General features: G+C 45.0%; 1 protein-coding gene across 1 annotated transcript; it reads left to right on the top strand.

The window, feature by feature from the left end:
• Positions 1–2411: 2411 nt before the first annotated feature.
• Positions 2412–22212, top strand: LOC125941021 (uncharacterized). Its single transcript, XM_049657909.1, has 7 exons — positions 2412–2422; positions 3729–3885; positions 6150–6262; positions 8716–8857; positions 9764–9931; positions 16307–16429; positions 21992–22212. Exons 1-7 carry the CDS (start codon positions 2412–2414, stop codon positions 22184–22186), a joined length of 909 nt encoding a protein of 302 aa, XP_049513866.1. The 3' UTR covers positions 22187–22212.
• The last annotated feature ends 233 nt before the right edge of the window (positions 22213–22445 follow it).

Genomic DNA, 22445 nt, shown 5'->3' with positions numbered 1-22445 from the left:
CTTCCTCTAGCTTGGAAGCTAGCGACGATACGTAACGCACAATACGTAATGTATGCAGATGACATCACCGTTTGGTCAGTTCATCCTGAAATCTGCCGCCAAGAACAAGCGCTTCAAGAGGCCCTGAACGTAACACACAACTGGTGTGCTCAGATAGGGCTTGAAATTTCCAAGGACAACACAACGTACATGTCAGTAGCGAACAAGTATGGGCGCCGTCTACTGGCACTCCGGCCTCTTCTGTTAAATCTGGATCAGCAGCCGCTACACGAGGCTTCAACTCTCCGTGTACTCGGCCTTGAAATGGATGCCTCTGGATCTGCGGGACCATGGGTCAAGAAAGCAAAGCAACAAACCGCAGAAACGATACAGTTGATACGTCGGATTGCGAAGAAATCTGGCGGAGCGCGCACTGACATGGCCCGCCTTCTTGTCCGTTCCGTACTGCAACCATGACTCGTCTACGGAGCCCAGTTTCAACACTTCACGAAAACAGAATGGGCTCGCCTTGAGGCCGTTAATCATGAAGCAATGCGTGCCACAACGGGACTGCCACGTCTAACTCCGCTGCCAACCTTACAGGCCGAGTCCCAACTCAACACTCTTGACGAACTGGTGCACCAGCGTCGATGTGCGCGTGCCCTTAAGCCATCGAAGCTATGCTCGGCTGCTGCACTTGCCCGGTACATGGGACATGAAATAGACAACCCAGCTTCTACGACACCCGATGTAGCTCCTTGGAACAGGGTACAATTAAGTGACAATAAGCCTCTTGGTCGTCTGCATAGCCCGGTTCCTCGCCAGGCGAACGCTCAAGTTTCCCGACTTCGTCGCACCGATGATAATCAAGGCGATTCGGCTCTCGTAGCATACACTGACGCCAGTGTTAATGGTACCACGATTCACACAGCTCTCGTGTGCCCATTGATACCAGAGGCAGGCCAGACGTGCTCGTATGTTGCCGATCCTGCACCGCCGGCTTATCTTGCCGAGCTTGCCGCCATACGGGATGCCTTGGCCACGTTGCTCCCCTTTGTTCAAGCTGCTCGATATTCTCAGCTCATCATTCGCACGGACTCGACTCAAGCCATCCACGACATACGTAGGGTATCTCGGTCCTCTCTTCTCTCGGATAGCATTCACCGTATTGCGGCCACTACGAATTTAGTGATACGCGTTCAGTGGGTGCCTCGAGCAGCCCTGCCGGGTCTACTTGAAGCAGATTTGGCAACCCACCCTGAGAACATAACGTACCCACTTCCGCATTTTCCTGAAGACGCTTGCGGACAACTGCTCCGGGAAAAAGAAAACCTCCGACGTACCACACGAGCTCTTATACCTCCGTGTGGGTCAGACCTCCCTGGTGGGTTAACCCGCCGAGAGGAGGTTACGTTACGGAGGCTGCGTGTCGGGGTCGCACTCACCCCGTCTGTGACCGCTCTCTGGGCACAACAGTACCACGGTCGCTATGATACATCGTGCCCATTTTGTGACACTACGATTCAAAATGTGACAGTGACACACCTATTATGGACGTGCTCAGGACTTCACCTAAGCCGTCTCCGCCACCTACGGGCAACAGGCCTTCGACCTGGCCGCCCACCCGACCTTGAACGTTGGATTCATGGACCGTATCATCGTTCACTTCTGTTTTTTTTTACATGAATCAAGTCTGTTCGTGTATTTTTGATATGCTTTGTATTATGCCTAAGGGCAAGCTTTCGAATTAAAAAAAAAAAGCCCATGAGCAGCATTGGTGGAGCTTGAATTAACTTGAACTACTGGTCTTCATGTGCTAGAACCACGCTCAGATTATGAGAAAAGCCGTAGTAGGGGACTGCGGGCTGATTTTCATCACCCGTACTACCCCACGCATTGAAAGGAAAGAAAACATTCTTGGACCGGAACAAGAAGCTGATACAACATTGACATGATAAGCTTATTGACGATGTATTCGGGTGAAGGACAATGAACAAAGGCTAGCTTATATTTTAAACATGTGCTTTAAAATGATTTTATTCATTTATTTATCCAAACTAACAAAACCCGGAAACACATTATGTATACGTCAAAGTTTTCGCATATTTTCACCAATTCTGTAGCAAAAGGGTCTTATCTAGCCATGTTAGTGCGCGACGCGAATGTTGGTGTGCATTCACGAACATACGTATGCACCAGCTATTACGCTGGAATATACACCCGTGAGCAAAAGTATACGGATCACAGGGTCGCCAAAAAAAGTGAATTTCTTCGTATTTACCAAGCATAAACTGGAATTATTGAGTACACGGAAAAGTTCGGAGTGCACGTTTGGAGTGGAATCTTCAATTCTGATTTTTCGAGCAACTCCTGGTCCGTATACTTTTGCTAACGGGTGTATACGTCGAACCGAGTTTCATTGGCCGACGCACATGACCCGTAGGTGAGGGTTCGTATTCACGAAGTTCCCTTACCTTTTTAGAATTGTTCGTAAGAGAACATTTAAGCTAATCATGATGCCGGGACATATCATTAGCGAAGGACGCTGGCCAAAGCAAAGCGCAAAGCAAGCATTTACATTCTAGACTAGTTTCTTGAGTGTCATCTACATACATCAAGTGAAAAAAGCAGCGCAGCTTCACCTTAACGGCTCATAAAAACATTTACAATATATTGTTCGCGGAGCTTGCGGATGGCTGTGGGTGCCACCAATTTGGAAACTGCAGAAACGATAACTTTTGGCTCCCAAGCGGATAAGATAGTGACTTGGTGGAATGAAAAACCCTCAAGTGACAATAGTATGGACAACTTTAAATGATGCATTAGGATCCTCGCAAACGGTACGGGGCGAAAATTGGTGTTGCAGATGTGCAACAATTGGAGATAATGGGTTAGGAGAGATGAATAACTCCTACCAACACAACAAAAATATAATTTTCATTTACACTTTCAAATTAAAATTAAAAAATGTGAATAATGGCAAGTACAAGAAACAAAACTAAAGCACAAGCACCATGAATTCGTAACCAGTCACTGAAATAAGATATTCCAGCTCTGTAAACTGAATCTAAGCATCTAATGTGGAGAAATATGATGTACAAATTCACACTTTACGAGAAATGTTTACCGCGCCTTTCAAGCTATTGCAAAAGTCTTACTCACAAATTACTCAGATATTTCAGCGCAAAGAATGATACATCAATTTTGTCTGCATTAGACAGCTTATCGTTTTCATTGCTTACATTTTGTCACAGACTTCCTTTATTTCTTCTTGTTATAATTTTGCTATTTTGAGGAATTTCTGTTAAAGTATTGATAAAAATAGCAAAACATACCTACTTCCCAGAGTCATGCAGGGAATGTGAACTTTCGCTTAAATGCAGCAAATGGCATTAAAATTGTTGTAGTCGATTCAAAGCCTAACGATTTCTCGTAAGGTAAATCTTTCTCCTTAAGCACTTTGCAGCGTCACGTGCACATCATATCACCCCTGAAACATTCTACAACAGCACCACTCTCGCTTCCCCTTCATCCACGATGGGCGTCAAAAATAAATTACTTGCAAGCTCGAAGATGACAATGCCTAGCTCATTCTGGCATGCAGGTTAACTGGCCACAGATCGTGCCACAGTTCGTTCACTGGCCGTTCACTGGCAGATGGTTCACTGGCCACAGATCGTGAGCTGCTTTCATTGAAGGTCACGTGACGAAAATTTCCTGCCGTTGTTCTTTTTTGCACTTTTTCTCAGGTACAACGCCGTCGCAATGCAGATCTTGAAAGAGCCCGTCGCAAAAAAGACAATCGAAGAACTATGGGGAAAGAAGATCTACCACTGGGCTTACCTGAATGCTGAGGTGTACGATCTGAAACTTGAGAACATGACACGTCTGTTTGAAATATTGAAGGTAACTAAAGAAATGATCATTTCAAAGGTATTCCTCGAAAGAGCACGTTTAGGGGTTAACTGATCATTTTCGTAGCTTAATAGAACATGTTGCTCTTGACGAACGCGTTAATAGAATATGTTCTCGACTCTACACAGTACAAATGAAGGCAAACACAGGACAAGCGTAATTGTTTTGCGTCTGCCGTTTTCTCTTCTTCTTTATTTTTCTTGTTCTGGTCTAAGCTGTGCGTTTGAACATACATGTTCATTTTTGTTTACGTATCATATCCGGCTGAGAGTATCGCTTTCTTAGAGGAAAGTTAGAAAATAAGACAACCGCTTGGTCAGCTTCCCCTTAAAGCAACCTGGGGAAATTAGACACATTGCATTTTTCTATCGTATAAGGAAAAGAAAATCATGGCATCCATTCGTTGCCCCAAAATACGAAATAAACTTCTTATTGCGACCATAAAATAGGGACAAGGAAGTAATCCAATCTTGAACGAAAAACTTACACTCATATCACAGGATGTTACTACTGATCACTACAACTGAGCCAAGACGGATCGAACAATAGCAGTTAAGCTGTCGAGATATGGAGAATCGAGCAATTTCAGGGCGTGCAGCTTAGCGGTATCTAGCGATGACATATTCCGGCGTAAAATAGTTGACTCCTGCCAATATTATTCAGTTCAATACGCAACGTCAACCTCAAAGATTATAGGAAAGTGACGTCAACCTATAAATGTGCAAGTTAATTATTGCCTAATATTGCCACCGCCAGCAGGATACTGGTACGTATCCTGATGACAGTACACTGCTGGGGTTGGCAATATTAGTTTGCCATAGCGCCAACATTCCCGAGACATGCGGCACAAATTTGTGCGAAATGCGCGTTGGTGTAAATGCGCCACGAGAAGATGCATTAAGAGAAAGGCGGCGGGACATTTAATGAGATACATGACTGTCTACATGGAGAATGTGCTGGCTGGCTATTTAGCTCTATCCCTCTTCATTTTTTTTATTGAACAAGCTTGTATGAAAACAGAATTTGTAGCGCGCTATTGTAAAACACAGCCATGGATATATATATATATATATATATATATATATATATATATCGTTCCTATGTTTTCACGGTATTTTATTCTATGTTACATCTCCGGAAAGAGTACCTCGCCAAAATTACTGCGGGGAAGCCAAGGCTGCTTTCTCGGCGATCAATTCCAATAGAAGAGCTTTACTTCCGTAGCCATGATCACGTTTTGTGTCAAGCCATTTTAGATGCGAAGCAGCTTATGGTCGGGGCTATGTCACTCCCTTCCTCCCTCCGCCGTGCGGCGTCCAGACCCCTACTGCGCATGCGCATCCTCCTCTCCTCTCGTTGTCTCATCTCCTATCTTCCCTCCTCCCCCTCCTCTCCTTTGTGACGCTCCATACCTCTCCGGATTGCGCAACGGATGGCAACACCTGTGGCTCCGCGCGCGATGATGCGAAGCAGCTTAGGTTAGAGGCGCGACGGTAGGCGCCCCAGAGGCACCGGCAACAGTCACCAACGCCGCGCGCGTTTGGTGCGAACGCGGGCAAAATGCCGACGGCGTCAACAACAGTTCTGCGCGTTGCTGGTGCTGCTGCATGTCCAAGTTTATACAGCTGATAAAACTACCTTGAGTCGACCCCATGGCTGCTTCGCATACTACTCAGGGTGCCCCTACGGGAGGATGGTGTAATTTTTTTTATACACACCAAACTCGGCATCTCACTGGCGTCCCAGAGCCATTGAAGACGCTCTCACAGGCCGGGACGCTTTTAGCGTTACAGGTCTAGCTTTGTGGTTGTAGCAACACCTTTACACTTCTCATTGTAGAGACCAAAGTTAGTGCGGCTGATTTGAATAGTTTCTCTCCTTATATAGGCTTGCCTTGGGTAAAAGAAATAATATGGTTTTACGTTACGAAACTACGATCTGAATATCAGGCAAGCTGTGGTTGGGCACTGCGGATCAATTTTCATAAACTAAGTTTCTTAAACGCGCACCTAAATTTAAGTACTGGAGCGTTCTCGCGCCCACCGAAATGCGGCCGCCAGGGCCAAAATTCAACCCGTGACATCGAGCTTAGTAACTAAGCAAAACGCCATAGCCACTAAGCGGCGTGGTGGGTACTTAGCTACAAGAACCGGCCACGTAAACAAGAAGGCATTTACAGAACCGATGAAAAGTAATCGCAGCCTTTTTAAACTGTCGAAGCATCATGTTAAAATGTTCTTGGGTGTCTTCTTCAGGACATCAAGTGGACGATCGACCGAACGATAAAACCCAGTCGCCCGCACTACATCATCTACACCGGATCCCTCACTTCAGCTTACAGGACGTACACTGAGACAAACGCAATACAGTACGTACTTTCGCGCCTATCCGTTTGGCCTGAGCTATGCTAATTCGTGTCGGCGAACGATTTCCCGTGACGTAATCGGAAATCGGGCAGTCACTCGAACAGTGTGCCCTTTGTGTATAGAGGTACCGCAAAGAATGGCGTGCATGCAAAGAAGCTGCAGGAGAACCTCGGCCTGAATTCACAAAAACGTTCTTACGCTAAAACTATTCGTGAGAACCGATGCCAGCCAATGGCAATTTGTTGGACATACTAAAGCTACGGCGGCCGGCCAATGACAAAGAGCACTTACGAGCAAAAAGCTTCGTGAATTCGGCCCCTGAATTTTATAAGCACGCACTCCATCTCGTCCCACTTAGCTACCATTGGCAAGCGGAAAATATCAGCAAACTGTTTCCCCTTATATAAACGGAGTTCAAGATAAAATCACAAAATACATAGAAAGGTGATCGATATACTTGAACTTAGTATGTTTATATTCACACACCAATACCTATGTCCCAGTGAAATAGCCCCGGGTATGCGGAACAGTGTTAAGCATATTTAAGGGGCCCTGATCCAATTTTTATCAAAGTGGAGAAATACATTTGAAGTGAAAATAGGCTATTTCAGAAATACTTTGCCGCAAAAAGTACTTCAATGCGTTCAGCAGAAGCAGAGTTATTGGCAATCAAACACGGCCTCCGCTGTGCTCCCCTTCCTCCCTCAATGCCTGGCACTGCGAAATCTACGGCGGAGTGGGGCGGGGCCACAACGCCCCGCCTTCGAAATGTTTCCGTGGCGCGCAGTTCAAATTTCATTTGGGGTATTAGCGTAGACGCCACGATTTCCAATTTTGGTGCCTACGCCGCGCTATAACGTAAGCCAAACGCGGTTGTCCTCAGCGAGCCGCAGTGCGCTTAGCCAGTGGACTCGTGGCGGCACCCCGTGGTGGCCGCGGTGTAGCGGGCCGCAGCGACCAACAGCAGCCGCGTATAAGAATGTCCTTTATTACGTAATAAAGCACGCAGAAGAGAGTGAGGATAATGGCTTCTGTTTAAACGAAGTGAAACGAGAGCGTTTGACAGAAAGGTGACTTCGCGCTCCACTTGCGAGCTCCACGCACCAGCGCACGACAGCAAAACCTGGCTGAGATGTTCATAGCAGCGTATGCTACCCGCGGACGACGTTATTTCACCAAGCCCGAGGGGCGGTTCAGGGCCCCTTTAATGTGCACTATCTGGAATATTTCATAATTGTCGGAGTCATGAGGGAGGTAGTGGCCGCACACTGCACCAGGGAGGCCAATTACAGCAAATGATTACAGCAAATGATTGAGGACCTTAATAGAGAATGTGTAAGAATTGGGTTGAAGATGAATATGCAGAAGACAAAGATAATGTTCAATAGCCTGGCAAGGGAACAAGAATTCAGGATCGTCATTCAGCCTCTGGAGTCTGTAAAGGAGTACGTTATATCTAGGTCAATTACTCACAGGGGACCCTGATCATGAGAAAGAAATTCACAGAAGAATAAAATTGGGTTGGAGTGCATACGGCAGGCATTGCCAAATCCTGACTGGGAGCTTACCACTGTCCTTGAAAGAAAAGTGTACAATCATTGCATTCTACCAGGTGCTAACATATGGGGCAGAAACTTGGAGGTTAACAAAGAAGCTCTAGAACAAGTTAAGGACCGCACAAAGAGCGATGGAACGAAAAATCTTAGGAGTAACGTTAAGAGACAGGAAGAGAGCGGTGTGGATCAGAGAACAAACGGGGATAGCCGATATTCTAGTTGACATTGAGCGGAAGAAATGGAGCTGGGCAGGCCATGTAATGCGTAGGATGAATAACCGGTAGACCATTAGGGTTACAGAATGGATACCAAGAGAAGGGAAGCGTAGTCGAGGTCGGCAGAAAACCAGATGGGATGATGAAGTTAGGAAATTTGCAGCCGCAAGTTGGAATACGCTAGCGCAAGACAGGGGCTATTGGAGAACGCAGGGAGAGGCCTTCGTCCTGCAGTGGACATAAAATATAGGCTGATGATCAGGATTATGATGCTGATCTGGAACATTTCACCTACTAATTACGGAACACGTTACAGGTGTGTGGAATACTATGCCATTAAGAGTGGATATTTCACTGGATATCTTTGTGGCAGGGAATGGTTCACGACATATATATATTGTGAGACGTTGACCGATATATATATATATATATATATATATATATATATATATATATATATATATATATATTACTTGTTAACAATTTACTGTGGCAAGAGCGAAATTCGTGTCTGTGATTGTGATTGGTAAAAACGCGGCTCGTGCCTTGCTGTGATTGATAGAACATTTGCGCTCACGGTCAAAGCATGGTCAACGCCGCGGACGCCATGCTTCCTGTGTACCAGGGCCCTTAAAGCTATCACTTTAACATTGTCCGGGCGTTTATACCTTTGTAAACCTGCAGGAACGTCATGTGGCTAGACGGCATGGGGGTGTACACACACTTCTTTGACGATGACCGGCCATGGGCCGAGGGACGGATAATGCCGCCTACCTTTTGGATGAGACCCAACCTGACAGACATGGCAGTCTACAGTTACTACATGGTAAGCAAATGAGCAACTTCCTTGATATTGAGTGCACCAAGCCCTAGGCCGCCGAGAGCTTAAGCTTGCATGCTTTCGGTCGTGCAGTCTGGCGCTAAAAAAAGAAGTGTTTATTTCACTGTAACTTTTTTTTAGTTTAAACTATTTCAATACCCGTCACGGCCATGAGTTAATGCGGGTGCACTTTTTGTACATTTTAGGGGAACACTTAGTTACGAGATGAGGATTTGCATGGTAAAAAGATGGTGTTTCTTAATTAGTGGAGTTTAATTATTACTACTCCGGTACGCTATATCAAAAAATTACTGTTCCCATAAGCTGACCGTATAAACTTACGCAACGATTCGACGCAGCATTGCCATTGTTCGGCATCCTATGCTATAGAAGTCATCCCGATTGTCGAAACGTGGAGGTGCTACAAGCGAAAAACACGCACGTCGAACAAATTCATAGTTATGAGAAATATAGTTGCTCGTTGTAAAATCGGAAACGTGCGATTTTTAAATGAAGACAATGCAGCTGACGGCGGCAGAAACGCGGCAGTGTTAATTTTTTACCTTCTGTGCGCGTGCCTATGTGCGTGCGCGATCTTATAGCTCGATCTAAGCAGTTTGCGTAGACAACATGGCTCCAAGCTGCGGTGTCAACCAAGTACAGGTGCAGCTACACCAGCGACAAAGATCCAGTGCGGGAAAATATTTAACAAATGAGAAATGTTCAAGTTATCACGTATTTCTGAAGCCGACCCTGCGTTATTGAATGGTTTTACCAATTCATTCTTTCCAGCGCACCAAGGGTATATAATTCTCGATGAACAAGCCTTCTTTATATGCAAGCGCTTTCACAGCTCGATGGAAGCTCAAAGTGCTCCTTCTATTTATTTCTGTTTGTTTTGTTTGCACGCAGGCAACTGCGCACAAGAACCTTCGGAAGATTGCCGACCAGGAGTTGAACCATACTGCATTCTACTTCACCGCAACCATGGCGGCCAAGCAATACACTCCGGAGAAAGATTATGCTTTCTTGTCCACAATGGAGCCTAGAACGGATAAACTTTACGTCGACATCTCGCCTGTAAGTGGCCCCCTACTCTGATTGGTGGCCCTCCAAGTCCTGAGCATAATCGAATAATCAAAATTGCCAAAAAACGTTACGCAGATCCCAGACACTGTGGCAATCAGTGTTATGCGAAGCATTCTGCAGGTAGCGGGCTATCTAGCATCGCCTGGAGTTCTGAAAACCACGTTGCTAGATGGAGCAACATGTTGGTGCAAGACGAGCGATTGGGTGCGTGACCTGAGAGTCTGTGAGGCGACAGTATAGCAGGGTGAAGGCGACGATGACGTCGTCCACGGAGTGGTGGCTAATTTATTGAACTGAATATTGAAGAAACGTTACCACCAGTTCCAATACGACCGAAGTCTGTACAATGTCACATCGTCACGAAGCACTACTTTTCACGGTGGAATTACGCATTCCCGCTTTCAATTGAGCAACTTGTTGCAGCGCCACCCGATGCACGCGAAGTACTGTGGCAATATTTACAATCACTCGCGCGTCCTACCGCTGTAGCCTCATGGTAACCGGTGCGAGCGCACTTGTGAAGTCGCCCTTTAGAGCAAATTGTTATTAGACAGTTTCCTACAAAAATTACTATAGGGCACTGTGGCGTCAGTGTCTGCGAGAGCAGCAAGGAAGGTGGCTATGCTAAGAGGGCAACGAGGGTTAGTACATGAATTTGCCTAAACTTCGCACTTCCCGCTTCAAGCGGCACTATAGCACGGTAGCAAAATAAAACGAAAAAAAAAACGTAATGCTGGACGAAGAAAAAACACAAAGTATTAGTTCCGTTCAAGTGGACCTTGGGAAATAAATAATGATAACCGCTTAAAAGCGTGCTGCGCTTTCGAGAAGCACAATTTCGTTATAAAACCAGCGTAATACTATCTACCATACGAAGCACAATCCGATTAAGGACGCACACGCACGCAGTCGCGCCGGACGATAAAAACACAGTTCCGCGCTTTCGAGCTTTTTTTCCCTATATCTCGTTTACTTGTTGTGTATATATTGTTCCTGAAGTGTATTTATTCGGCGAATTCGGCAGTGCGAACTATACATTAGAAAAAAAATAAACAAATGAATCATATAGTAACCTACCGACACTCCTCGGGCCCTTTTCCTGTTCCATTTTCATCAAACGAAGTTTTCGCTTGGTGCCAGCTCGGAGTTCCCTATTCAAATACTTGTGAAAGCCCGGAAATGCACTCATTGGGAACTGGTCGGTTGATTTGAATGAGACCTTGTTGCAGCAATGTTCTACGTGTAGTTGAAAGCACAAAATTGAGTTATGATTTGAAATACACGTTAAATATGTCTATCTATAAAGTTCACTGGAAAAAATTGAAGCAATGTTCTAAAATCCACCGATTAATGTGGCTTATAGCTGGCTAAATATATTACTGTGCGGTGTATGTGAAATCTTTATCGTTTACGTAACTTTCGCAAAATAAATCCGGCAAAATTAAGGGTACATATTAGTGACCGTTGTTATAATGTGCCAATTTTGACTGCTTTGGACGTGTTCAATTATTTGATGTCGTTTACGGTACTCTGATACTTGCTTTTGTTACTGATTCAAGATTTGCTAGTTTGATGCTCTAACCTATTTTTATTTCTTCACCACGCAGCCATTTGAGTAAAAAAATAACAGAAACAACGGCTAAAAAATCTGCCATCATTCCTTTGTCTTTAGTATTGTCTTTCAAATGCAGTATAACCGATGAAAATTCTCGTAAAAAATACGGAGCGAGAACGAAAAGGAATACTTCTTTCACATTAATTTAAAGGGGCCCTGAACCACTTTTATCGAAGTGGAGAAAGGCATTTGAAGTGAAAATATGCTATTTCAGATATTCTTTGCCGCAAAAAGTACTTCAATGCGTTCAGCAGAAGCGGAGTTATTGGTAATCAAACACGGCCTCCGCTGTGCTCGCGTTCCTTCTTCAGTGTCTTGCACTGCGAAGGCTACGCCGGAGTGGGGCGTGGCCACAACGCTCTTCCTCCTAATGTCACCGTGGCGCGCAGATTAGAACTCGTTTAGGATGCTAGCGTAGACAACACGACTTCCGATTTTGGTGCCTACAACGCGCTAAATGTAAGCCAAACTCGGTTGTTCTCAGCGAGCCGCAGTGCGGTTAGCCAGCGGACTCGTAGCGGCACCCCACGGCGGTCGCAGTATCTACGCTACGTAGTGGACCGCAGCTACTAATAGCAGCCGCGTATGGTAATCTGTATTATTACGAAATAAAGCGTCCAGAAGAGAGTGATGAACATGGTTTCTGTTAAAACGGGCGCGTTTAAGAGAAACGTGACTTCGCGCTTCGCTTGCGAGCTCTATGCACCGCGCTCGAGAGCAAACTATGGCTGATATGTTCACAGCAGCGTATGCACCTCGCGGATTATGTAATTTCGCCAAGTCCGAGGGGTAGTTCAGGACCCCCTTAAATAAAAGGCACCAGTTTAAATGCTTTTTTTTTGCTACCCCTTGAACAACGATGCTTGCTAATAATATGCAATTTAATTTCATTTCTTTAGCTCTGTGAATGCGCAGGAACATCACATCGCTCTACTAATTTTGCACTTCACCACACCAGAGTTTATGCTGAAGCTATAAAAAGCATAAAAAGACGAGAAGGAGAACAAGCACAAACGTAATCAACATTCGTGGAAGACCTGAAACGTCAGCTAAACAACAAACGCGCATAAAGAAAGAGATTAACACCTGGACGTAGAATATTGTGCCGGGTTAGACTAGCGATGGTGTTCGCAGTTTCGAGCGAAGTGGAAAGGCTGTGAAATAAGGAGAATAGTTGCAGTGATAGAAGGAAAGAGAGACAGACAGAGAGCGAGAGAAATAAATAAATAAATAACATAAACTTTTTCTTGACGAGGCGGGATTCGAACCCGGTTACCCGTGGTCTTAAGGCAAGCTTCATAACCATTAGGCTAGACACCCACGCTTGCAGGCCATGCATTTATGGGAACCATATGATTGCGTTGTATCGACAATTGTAACACAACTTTCTATGGGCGAGAGAAAGAGAAAACGAGAGCGAGAGAGAGACACACACAGAGAGAAAAAGAGAGAGAAAGAAATAAAGAGACGCGGGATTTGAACCCGAGTATACTTACGGTAAAGAAAAAAAAATACATATTGCCGAGAGCTAGTGGGGCTATACTAGTTCAGGTGCAACCAAACTGGGCAGGCCCACTAAGCTTCATCAAAGTCACTCCCTCACCAGAACAGGAATTGGCCTCCCTGGTGCAGTATTCGGCCACTACCTCCCTCATGACTCCGACAATTAACCCATGGCCCTCAGTTCCCAGTGGCTGCGGAGCACCTGACCAAGGCGGCGGTCAGACCTGCTACGCGGCAGAGGGTGCTAAGAATCTCTGGGTCAAGGCAGGCCGCCAATGGAAACTGAACCTGGCAACGTTCAACACGCGCACCCTCTCGAGTGAGGCTAGCTTAGCAGGACTATTTGAAGAATTATCAGGCATTTCCTGGGATATTATTGGCCTTAGTGAGGTTAGAAGAACTGGTGAGTCTTACACAGTACTGACTAACGGCCACGTCCTCTGCTACAGAGGTCTTCCAGATAAGAAAGAATCCGGGGTAGGATTTCTAGTGCATAACAACGTAGCGGGCAACATTGACGAATTCTACAGCATTAATGAAAGGGTAGCAGTCGTCGTAATAAAGCTGAATAGGAGGTACAAAATGAAGGTAGTACATGCCTATGCACCAACCTCTAGTCACGATGATGAAGAAATTGAACAGTTTTATGAAGATGTTGAACTAGCAATGACAAAGGTGCAAACTCAGTATACTTTAGTCATGGGTGACTTCAATGCAAAAGTGGGGAAAAAGCAGTTTGGTGAGCAAGCCATTGGCAACTACGGCATCGATTCTAGGAATGCAAGAGGAGAGATGTTAGTAGAATTCGCGGAAAGGAATAGGCTCCGAATAATGAATACCTTCTTCAGGAAGCGCAGCAACAGGAAGTGGACCTGGAAAAGCCCTAATGGAGAAACAAGGAATGAAATAGATTTCATACTCTCTGCCGATCCAAGCATAGTGCAGGATGTAGAAGTGTTAGGTAAGGTTAAGTGCAGTGACCATAGGTTAGTGAGGTCTAGGATTTCTCTCAATTTGAAGAGAGAGAGAGCGAAATTAGTCAAGAGGAAACAGGCCAACCTAGAGGCAGTAAGGGTAAAAGCAGACCAATTCAGGCTGGTGCTCGCAAACAAATATGCAGCTTTAGAACAGGAAGATGAAGATAACATAGAGATAATGAACGAAACCGTAACTAGGCTGATCTCAGAAGCAGCAATTGAAGTGGGAGGTAAAGCACCAAAGCAACCTGTAGGGAAGCTCTCCCAAGAAACAAAGGACCTAATAAAGAAACGACAAAACATGAAAGTGTCCAGCTCAAGAGATCAGATAGAATTCGCTGAACTGTCAAAACTGATCAACAAGAAGAAAGTAAGGGATATTCGAAATTATAACGTGGGAAAAATTGAGGAAGCCGTAAAATATGGACGCAGCATGAAATCAGTAAGAAGAAAACTAGGCATAGGACAAGGCAAGATGTATGCACTGAAAGATAAGCATAGTAATATCATCAGCAATTTCGATGACATAGTAAAAGCAGCAGAAGAATTCTATACTGACCTGTACAGTAGCCAAAACAACCAAGCTTCTTCCATTCGAAATAGTGATGAACCGGATACAGAAGCTCCTTCTATAACTAGCGATGAAGTTAGAAGGGTCTTGAAAGACATGACCAGGGGAAAAGCGCCTGGAGAAGATGGAATAACAGTAGATTTAATCAAAGATGGAGGAAATATCATGCTTGAAAAGCTTGCGGCCCTTTATACGAAATGCCTCACAACTTCAAGTGTGCCAGAGAGCTGGAAGAACGCCAACATTATACTTATCCATAAGAAGGGAGACGTTAAAGAATTGAAGAATTACAGACCCATTAGCTTGCTTTCAGTATTGTATAAAATACTCACCAAGATAATTTCCAATAGAATCAGGACAACACTTGACTTCAGTCAACCAAGAGAACAGGCTGGCTTCAGGAAGGGATATTCTACGATGGACCATATCCATGCCATCAATCAGGTAATCGAGAAATCTGCGGAGTACAATCAACCTCTCTATATGGCTTTCATAGATTATGAAAAGGCATTCGATTCAGTAGAGATATCAGCAGTCATAGAGGCATTGCGTAATCAAGGAGTGGAGGAGGCATACGTGAATATCTTGGCAAATATCTACAAGGATTCCACAGCTACCTTGGTTCTCCACAAGAAAAGTAGAAAGATACCTATCAAGAAAGGGGTCAGGCAAGGAGACACAATCTCTCCAATGCTATTTACTGCATGCTTAGAAGAAGTATTCAAGCTCTTAGACTGGGAAGAATTAGGAGTGAGGATCGATGGCGAATATCTCAACAACCTTCGGTTCGCAGATGACATTGTCCTATTGAGCAACAATGGAGACGAATTACAACAAATGATTGAGGACCTTCATCGAGAAAGTGCAAGAATTGGGTTGAAGATGAATATGCAGAAGACAAAGATAATGTTCAATAGCCTGGCAAGCGAACAAGAATTCAGGATCGCCAGTCAGCCTCTAGAATCTGTAAAGGAATATGTTTATCTAGGTCAATTACTCACAGGGGACCCTGATCATGAGAAAGAAATTTACAGAAGAATAAAATTAGGTTGGAGTGCATACGGCAGGCATTGCCAAATCCTGACTGGGAGCTTACCGCTGTCGTTGAAAAGAAAAGTGTACAATCATTGCATTCTACCGGTGCTAACATACGGGGCAGAAACTTGGAGGTTAACAAAGAAGCTCGAGAACAAGTTAAGGACTGCACAAAGAGCAATGGAACGAAAAATCTTAGGAGTAACGTTAAGAGACAGGAAGAGAGCGGTGTGGATCAGAGAACAAACGGGGGTAGACGATATTCTAGTTGACATTAAGCGGAAGAAATGGAGCTGGGCAGGCCATGTAATGCGTAGGATGGATAACCGGTGGACCATTAGGGTTACAGAATGGATACCAAGAGAAGGGAAGCGCAGTCGAGGACGGCAGAAAGTCAGGTGGGATGATGAGGTTAGGAAATTCGCAGGCGCAGGTTGGAATACGCTAGCGCAAGACAGGGGTTATTGGAGATCGCAGGGAGAGGCCTTCGTCCTGCAGTGGACATAAATATAGGCTGATGATGATGATGATGATGATGATACTTACGGTGCGAAGGCGAGCATCACACCCACTACGTTACACACCCATGTTTGCGGAGCTCGGCTGTTTTATCAGATTTTACAAGCCTGGAACCAGCTTAATTTTTTTTATTCTTTTGGTCACAGTATTGCAAGAACGCCAAGTATACCTATGGCTTCCAGGAGAAAGAAGTTGTTGGCTCCTTCTACATGAGCAAGGAGGAAAAGAAATTCATCAGTTTCGATGACCCAAAGGCCTTGGCTATGAAGGTGAGCGAACACACGTTAATTGTCTGATCGCTGTGAGAATAGAAATTTATGCATTTACACACACATACACTACAATAGGCAAACAAGGCGGACACCACGAGTTCTGATCAGGCCCTTCAAGAGTTTATCTATCGCTCACAATACCTCAAAGACATGCGCAGAGCAGCAAAACTACAGTTGAGAAAGAAAAAAAAAGAAATGAAAAGTAATAGTAAAATAGTTACCTTCGTGTCCCAAGTTCGACCAATGCGCTTTCCGAAAATTACAAGGTTAGGAACGTGTGACCTGATGCGCTTATCTGAGTTCTTATTTATCAGGCAGTTTTCTAAAATTCACCTGCTATAGATTTTGCTTTAATTTTCAAGATTGAAATGCGCCGCTGGCCGGAACGGCCACATGCGTTAGCAGAACATGCGTTAGCTGTTTAACATAAACAAGGTGCTCACTTGCCCCATGCACGGTAGCTCCTGCAGGTACAAGCTTTAAGTGGGAAAGCCACGTGCGACAAAAGCACCAGGTGCCGAATTCGCAAAGTTTTTCGTTCTTAAGTTTTGTCATTGGCCAGCTGCCTTCCCTTATATTACGTGTGACAACGCGATTGGTTACAAACGGCTTTAGCTTAAATTCAGAGCATTTTATTGGTGAAGGGGTCCCGCCTGCAGTTTTTACTTTGGGACCCCTTCCTGTATACTACTGTCTATGTACTAATTTACTTATCAATAAAATGAATTGAATTGAATTGAATACGCGCGCCCACCTTCATGTCGGTGAGGTGTCGGAATCATGGCTGCTCCTCCAGTGCGGACATATTGGGAGCTTTTTTTTGTTGCTTTTTCCGTATATCTTAGTCATGCGACGTTTGTACGATCGTACGAGCAACAAGTTGTTCTTGTTACGCACGTATGTGGGAGACGCATCTATCCTTCCGATGCGAGGATAGATTCTGACAGGGGAAATCTACACGAGAAACAATGCCATAATAAGAAAGGCGGTTTTACCTTCGCCTTGTGGGCAACACAAGAAAAATTCCGAGGACGTCTAAGTACTCCTTGTGAGTTGTGAAGGCGCCAATTAAACGCCGCTGAGCAGTCCTTCGAGTATTGGGCTGCGAGTAATCTTTTTGAGCTTTGATTTGGGTATGCTAATCAAGTTTTGTGATTAAACGGGTGCGGGTTATTTCTTAATTTTTTTTTACACCGACGTTCACACCGCACTACGTGGTCGCATACATTAAGCGCATAGAATTCAAACACAGGGCAGTGCACATGCACACGTTCCAAGGTAGATATACCTGGCAGCGAAGCTTCCATAGGAGCCCATACGTTCAAAACATGGCGGTTCATCGGCGGTTCATGGGGCTTAGCGCCATCTGTATGAGGAGGGAACACTTCCGGAGGAAGAAGGAATAATGTGACGTCATATCCGTTAAAACAAAAGTGACATCATTTTGTTCTCAAAGGCGCGAAATTTGTTTTCCGAGGCCTGTCATTACAGCTGTATATTCAAATGCCCCGCCATACGACTGGATGGGCGTTCCGAGCTTTCAGCGCGGAAAGCGATGCAAGAAAAGGTCAGCCGTACGGGTGTCGAAATCGCACCCTGCACAGAACCTACTTTCTTTGGAGGCCGACGAACGCCTTGGGCGTAGAGTGCTCGTTCGTCGGACGCCAAGCCCATCGGCCAGCGCTGTCGCACGAAAGCAACTAAATTAAACAATTATCTGGCGGTCGCAACTTACTGCTCTGGACTGAACAGATTAAGAAACAATGAAACTACCGATGTAGATGCTTCCGACTTTATAGCGGTACGCGCTGCCCGAGCCAGCAAGCCGCAGCAGTCTGTGGTGCCAACGCCGCAGGTCACCGACGTCTTGATGAGAGACCGAGGAAGCAGCAGCGGCCTCCAAGGCCAGTAGGCGCGCGCAGCAGCTTAGCCCAGTAGGGGTTAGAGAGAGGCACGTCGCATTGATGCCCTCTCCCCTCCCGCAAAACCTGGCGCGCTAGCTCTTCGCACGCTAATACGTGGTGCTACCTGGCGCCAGCAGGTGTTCCATTTCGCCCGCTCAGATCCATCGAGGCGCGCTTGTGACGTGGCGTCGCTGGAAATGGGAGTTTAGGTGGCCTTTCGCTGCTACAGACGCCGGCTTGTTTTTAGATGCGAAGCAGCTTATGGCGGGGCTTTGCCCGTCCTGCGTTCCACGGCATCCCACACCCCCACAGTGCATGCGCGTCCCCTCCCCCTCTCTCTCCTCTCCTACGCTCCCCCCCTTTCTCTCCTCTAGGAATCCTCTACTGTACGGAGCGGCGCCCGCGTGCCACACACCCACAGCGCATGCGCGTCCCCTCACCCTCGGTCTCCTCTCCTACGCTCCCCCCTTTCTGTCCTCTAGGAATCCTGAGCGGCGCGCACGACAGGTGGTGCGACAGCTGCATACTCCGCTGGGGGCGCCACGGTAGTTCCGCGGTATGAAAATGACGGAGCGCGCGCATCTCATTCTCTCTCCTGTGCAGCGCCGCGATGAGCGCTCGGGCCACTGCCACGAAACCATCTCCCGCTCAAGCTAACCATCTCCCCGCTGCTTCTCATCCACACATGGTTCCCTTTAGCGGGAGTTGGAGTAATCTTTTTTGCTCAATGGGCTATTGGATGCTATAGCTTGAAATCATCTGTGTTAATTGTAGACAGAACGAAAACCTTTAGGCGAGACACTAGGTGACACTTGACTTCGCACGGTGAACTCTATGAGTTCGCCTCTGACGTTACTGCAGTGTCTCTTGGAGACGTGGTGCTTACAACAGAAGACAGCCATTTCATATATTTATCGTCTTTATTCCATGGAATATTTCCTTTATTATTTTGATTACGTATTCCAAATCACTCACTCAAGGTCAAAGCAGGGTCTGTACAACGAAAAACAAAGCAGCGTGTTCCAATGTCGAAAATCCAAGCGGCCGTTAAGGTTCCGTGGCTCGTGATGTGCCAGGTGCCGGGATATCGAGAGGCCCCAAGCGACGTCCAAGAAATGAGAAAAATGTTTTATTCACAAATTTTCATGATGATGGTTTACATATACGAGCACGCTCACAACACTTAAAATCCAATTTTTTAAGCACTTCATTTCCCCATTTCTCTCATCGAGAAAAATCAATGTCGTTCTTCTCGGCCAATCGGAACGGTCTCACAGTTGGCAAAATTCCACCCATGGTGACGCAACACACCACCGTACTCCGCCACTGGTGTCCAAGCTTCAACCCGTTCTCTATGTAATGCAAATGCAATTTCATTTGAAACTAGGGTCGATGCGGTTCCTACAAAGTCTGTCGGCATAGGCTCTTTGCAGCAATTAGTAGGTTGCACAGGGCCGATGACCCCTTCACAGTTTGGGGGGTCCCAGAAATCGTCTAGTTCCGCAGCTCCAGGTCGTTGATGAGAGGCGTAATCGAGGCGTAATCGCTTGTAAATTACCTTGACGTGATGCTGGTTTAGTCGCCAGCTCTTTGGCTTTGGAAAGACGAGGAAACGGGAATGGCTTTCTATAGCTGCACGCTCGCCGTTGCGCATCCTTTGTCCAGAAACACCACCAGGCACACCAGTGCTAAAAACCAATCGTAACAAGCGGTGCGAAAAATATATATGTACAACAGCATTGTAGGCACAGTAATGTTGCCACGCAGTATGAGCATCTGCGCCGTTAAAGCAATCCCACTCATTTATCATCATTAAAAGGAAGCTTTAGCCTGGCCCAACTCCGATGACGCCTATTCAAATACATGTAAAACGCAGAAACGCTTTTCTGAGATAACCACTGGGCAGATTTTAATGAAATGTGTTGCATTTCAGAGATAAAGTTATATCCTAGTGACTGTAGTAAGCGGATGTTGATTTAGGGCCTGAATATTTTTAATGCAATATTACAGGATTCGTAGGTCTGAAAAAGAATAGAAGCGCGAAGTTTACGAATTCGTGGCTCTGCACCTAGAACGGATATCGTAGTTCTGGAAACTGCCTCCATTAGAGAATCCAAAACGGACAAATGGTATATGTCAATTTGTAGCTTACGTGATTCCGTTATATTGTTTAGAAGGGTTTTGCGAATGTTCCACTCACAAATTAGTGGCATATTTGAGAGGCATGTACAATATGTAAGTATTGTTCGTTGTAGATGTACTATTAGGTGCAATTTACATAATCGTGGTATGATTTTTCACTGCTCAGTTAGAGAGTTGTATACTTGATACTTTTTTTTGAAAATTTGTGACCTTTGTCAATTATAATTAAAAAAATTATAACCTAAAGTGAAAATTCGCAACCAACAGTCACTAGATTTTAACTTTTTTTCCTTTACATGCAGCAAACCTCATAAGATTTGGTGCGGTAGTTGCAGGCAAAAACTATTTCTCTTTTGCTAAGTATTTAGATAGAAGGCCCTGATCTAAAGCTTCCTTTAAAGAACAAAAGAAAAATTTACCAGTGCACTGAAAACCTGGCAGTAGGGCGTTTTGTTGGTTGCGTCATGTGGGCCTTCTAATTAAAGTGACAAATATGGCAATGAGCTTAGAGATAGTTTGTTATTCGATTGTTGGAAGAGAAATTCCAGCCTAAGCTTTTGTCATTGTACTTGAAATTAATTCATGTCATTAGCTTCCATAGGTCGAGAAGGTGAGTCTGACGCAGCAATTTGGTTAAATAAAAACTTTAGAAATTCCCTTAGAATTTTTAAAGGCTATAATTGTTACATTATTATAAGGATCACTGGCAATACGTATTCTAGTTTTGGCCGATGAAGCAGAGAGTCTTACTATTAGGGGTAGAGGTTCTAGGTTCATTTCAGACAAGATAGCTTCCGCAAGGCAGATGAGCAAATGATACTACTATCAAGATTTCAAGATAGGTATTCCGTAACTTTACATGTATTTTTTAGCTGACCCTTACGGTAAGAACATACTTAGTTAAGTAGATAGCCACCATGAACCTCCTCCCGAACCTGAATATCAAAAAGTTAAAGAATATGTTCATAGAAATTATGATTAAGAATGTCATCAGCATGAAAAAGTCAGTGCTGTTACCTCTTTGAAGAGTTGATAGAACTGTTTTTCAGAGCTCCGTGGTGATTAAAAAAAACATACAAGCTTGGTGAAATTTGTGTCGACTCCCATCGGATTACATAAATTTTTATGAGATCACATTTCTTTTTATCAAACGGTACTTCTTCATAACATGTTCTGTTTTTTCAGTGAAGTTTAGTTTTCGCATCAAGAACACTTCTTTGTATGAAATAGTTGTAAACTTTTGGAAACCGTTCGCATTGCTTTAATGTAGTCATTTTATGCACCATCCCCCTCCCCTCGCACCTCTCATGCGGTTTATATACGCCCCCCCCATTGGGCTATGAATATACAAATAAATTCAATATTTCCGCCAACTATGCAATTTCCCCGAGTATCATGAACCTTAACTACCATTCGTGCTCCCAAATCCAACACTAAAACGGCGATGGTTTCACCCTGCAAGCATGAATCGTTAATTCTACCCCTCTCTCTCTCTCTTTTCTATACCCATCAGTTCTGCAAAGGCAAAAAAGACCTGATTGACGTCGACTACGGTTTAATCGCGTACAACGTCGAAATGGATGACCCCACCAACAAGTGCGGCAAAGGTGCCTACTATCGAGTCAAGTTCCTCAGAAGGCTCGCCGAGTTCTTCCGCGACAACTTCACTATGCCCACCAGTTTGAACGAGTGCATGAAGCTGACGTAAATACGCTGCCACTACATCAAACAGCAGTGCATCGTGGGGAGAGAAAAATTAAACCAAAAAAAAACTTCTTCCCTGTGAAGTTGGGGCAGCCAATTGTACATTACATTAAAACGACGCACCGCGAATGCGAAAACAAACGATGGGTGTAGTGCAGGCTTCCTGTCTCAAAAAATTCGCCTTTAAGAGTGGAACGCGATAGCATGCAAAGATCCCTGACTGCTTCTCACGCTTCCCTACAACTGCAGCTTAAGCAACCGTA

The sequence above is a fragment of the Dermacentor silvarum genome, chromosome 10 (assembly GCF_013339745.2).
Source record: "Dermacentor silvarum isolate Dsil-2018 chromosome 10, BIME_Dsil_1.4, whole genome shotgun sequence".
In the NCBI taxonomy this organism is placed as follows: Eukaryota; Metazoa; Arthropoda; class Arachnida; order Ixodida; family Ixodidae; genus Dermacentor; species Dermacentor silvarum.
This window is presented reverse-complemented; position numbering and strand designations above follow the sequence as displayed.